The sequence below is a fragment of the Myotis davidii genome, unplaced genomic scaffold, assembly GCF_000327345.1.
Source record: "Myotis davidii unplaced genomic scaffold, ASM32734v1 scaffold1618, whole genome shotgun sequence".
Lineage (NCBI taxonomy): Eukaryota > Metazoa > Chordata > Mammalia > Chiroptera > Vespertilionidae > Myotis > Myotis davidii.
Window position 1 is genome coordinate 14,313 of NW_006289227.1, and position 1,696 is coordinate 16,008.

A 1,696-nucleotide genomic window follows, 5' to 3' on the forward strand; every position below is an offset into this window, starting at 1 on the left:
ACCAAAAAAATGAGTTCGCGTGTCAGAGGTGTCAGAGGTTCACCATCACTGTGACCTATTCCCTCTGGGCTTTATTCCTCCCTAATTTTGTAAATATAGACCTTTCTGGCTCTTTCCAGTTCCCTTGTTTTATGGAAATATATATGTTGCTGCTCCCATGTCTTAGGGAAATGTAACTGCTCCTGGCTTCCTCGTGTTATGGAAATGTACATTTTCGCAGTCTGTAGTCCTGTGTTTTTCCATGGACCCCAATTCTAAAAATTCCCTAAGCCTGCCTATTTCCCCTAAAATCCCTGTTTCAGTGACAAGAGAGTTGGGTTTGAGAAAAAGTGGAAATGTTGAATATGCAGGTGTGATACATATGGAGGAATTGGGAGTAGGGAAAAAAGTTGGGAATCTTCCACCTATTTGAGCCATTTAAAGCCGTAAGACTGGATGCTTTTTGTAAAGTTTGTGCAAATTTGCAAAAACTTGGAGAAAATGTGGAAGGATGCACTGAAAGACTAGAGCAGCGGTTCTCAACCTGTGGGTCGCGACCCCTTTGGGGGTCGAACGACCCTTTCACAGGGGTCGCCTAAGACCATCGGAAAACACATATATAATTACATATTGTTTTTGTGATTAATCACTATGCTTTATGTTCAATTTGTACCAATGAAATTGGGGGTCACCACAACATGAGGAACTGTATTAAAAGGTCGCGGCATTAGGAAGGTTAAGAACCACTGGACTAGAGAGAAAGGCTTGAGGTTCAAATCTCAGCTGTTAGTCTCTTGGAAGATGACGGCAGGCTCTTAAAGCCCGTTAGTAAAATGAAAGAATAACACAGCTTTCCAAATGGCTCCACCATTGCCACCTCTTGGCTTTGAGAAGGGTTGCGACCCAGCCATTTTCAGTTAAGGCGGCAGGCGACTTCCAGTCACCATCTTGAGAGACAGCAGACGAGCTCGGAGCGACGCACGCATGAAGGGCGGGCCGAAGGCACCTCGGGGCGGAGGCGCGCAGTCGTAGTCCCGCCCCCAGGCCGGGCTCCACCTCCCGGCCCCACTTCCGCTGGGTGAGGTCGCTAGGCGTCGCTGCCGGAATTCGCGCCGGCGGTTTGCCGCATCACGGAAGATGGCGGCTGCAGCGTTGAACGCCGGGGCAGGCTCCTCTACCTCGGGGCCTTCGGCGGCCTCGAACGCGGTCCTGCAGGCCGCAGCCGGCATGTACGAGCAGCTCAAGGGCGAGTGGAACCGTAAAAGCCCCAACCTCAGCAAGTGTGGGGAAGAGCTGGGCCGTCTCAAGGTAGGGGTGGCCGGGGGCGCCACGAGGGTCTACCAGCGCTTCTCAACTTGTGGGTCGCGACCCCTTTGGGGGTCGGACGATCCTTTCACAGGGGTCGCCATCGGAAAACACACATATAATTACATATTGTTTTTGTGATTAATCACTATGCTTTAATTATGTTTAATTTGTAACAGCGAAATTGGGGGTCACCACAAGAGGAAGTGTATTAAAGGGTCGTGGCATTAGGAAGGTTGAGAACCACTGGCTCGCTAGACCGAGCCGAGTTTCCCGACGCGGTGTTAACCGGATCACGTCGGGGATCAAACAGTGAAGGATTCGGAACAGCCAAAGTGCGGACGTGGGGTGAACAAGTGAGAGGGGCCCGGAACCGACCAAATGCAGCCCCACGGTGGAGGGGTGATGGAAA

At 51.1% G+C, this 1,696-nt stretch overlaps 1 protein-coding gene across 1 annotated transcript in view; it reads left to right on the forward strand.

Annotated features, from left to right (window-relative positions):
* Positions 1 to 1,047: 1,047 nt before the first annotated feature.
* PSMD8 (proteasome 26S subunit, non-ATPase 8) overlaps positions 1,048 to 1,696 on the forward strand; it is a 6,466-nt gene continuing 5,817 nt past the window's right edge. Inside the window, exon 1 of the mRNA XM_006761435.2 lies at positions 1,048 to 1,287. Coding sequence (XP_006761498.1) covers positions 1,117 to 1,287 — 171 coding nt within the window. The 5' untranslated portion in view covers positions 1,048 to 1,116. The remainder of the gene's footprint in view (positions 1,288 to 1,696) is intronic.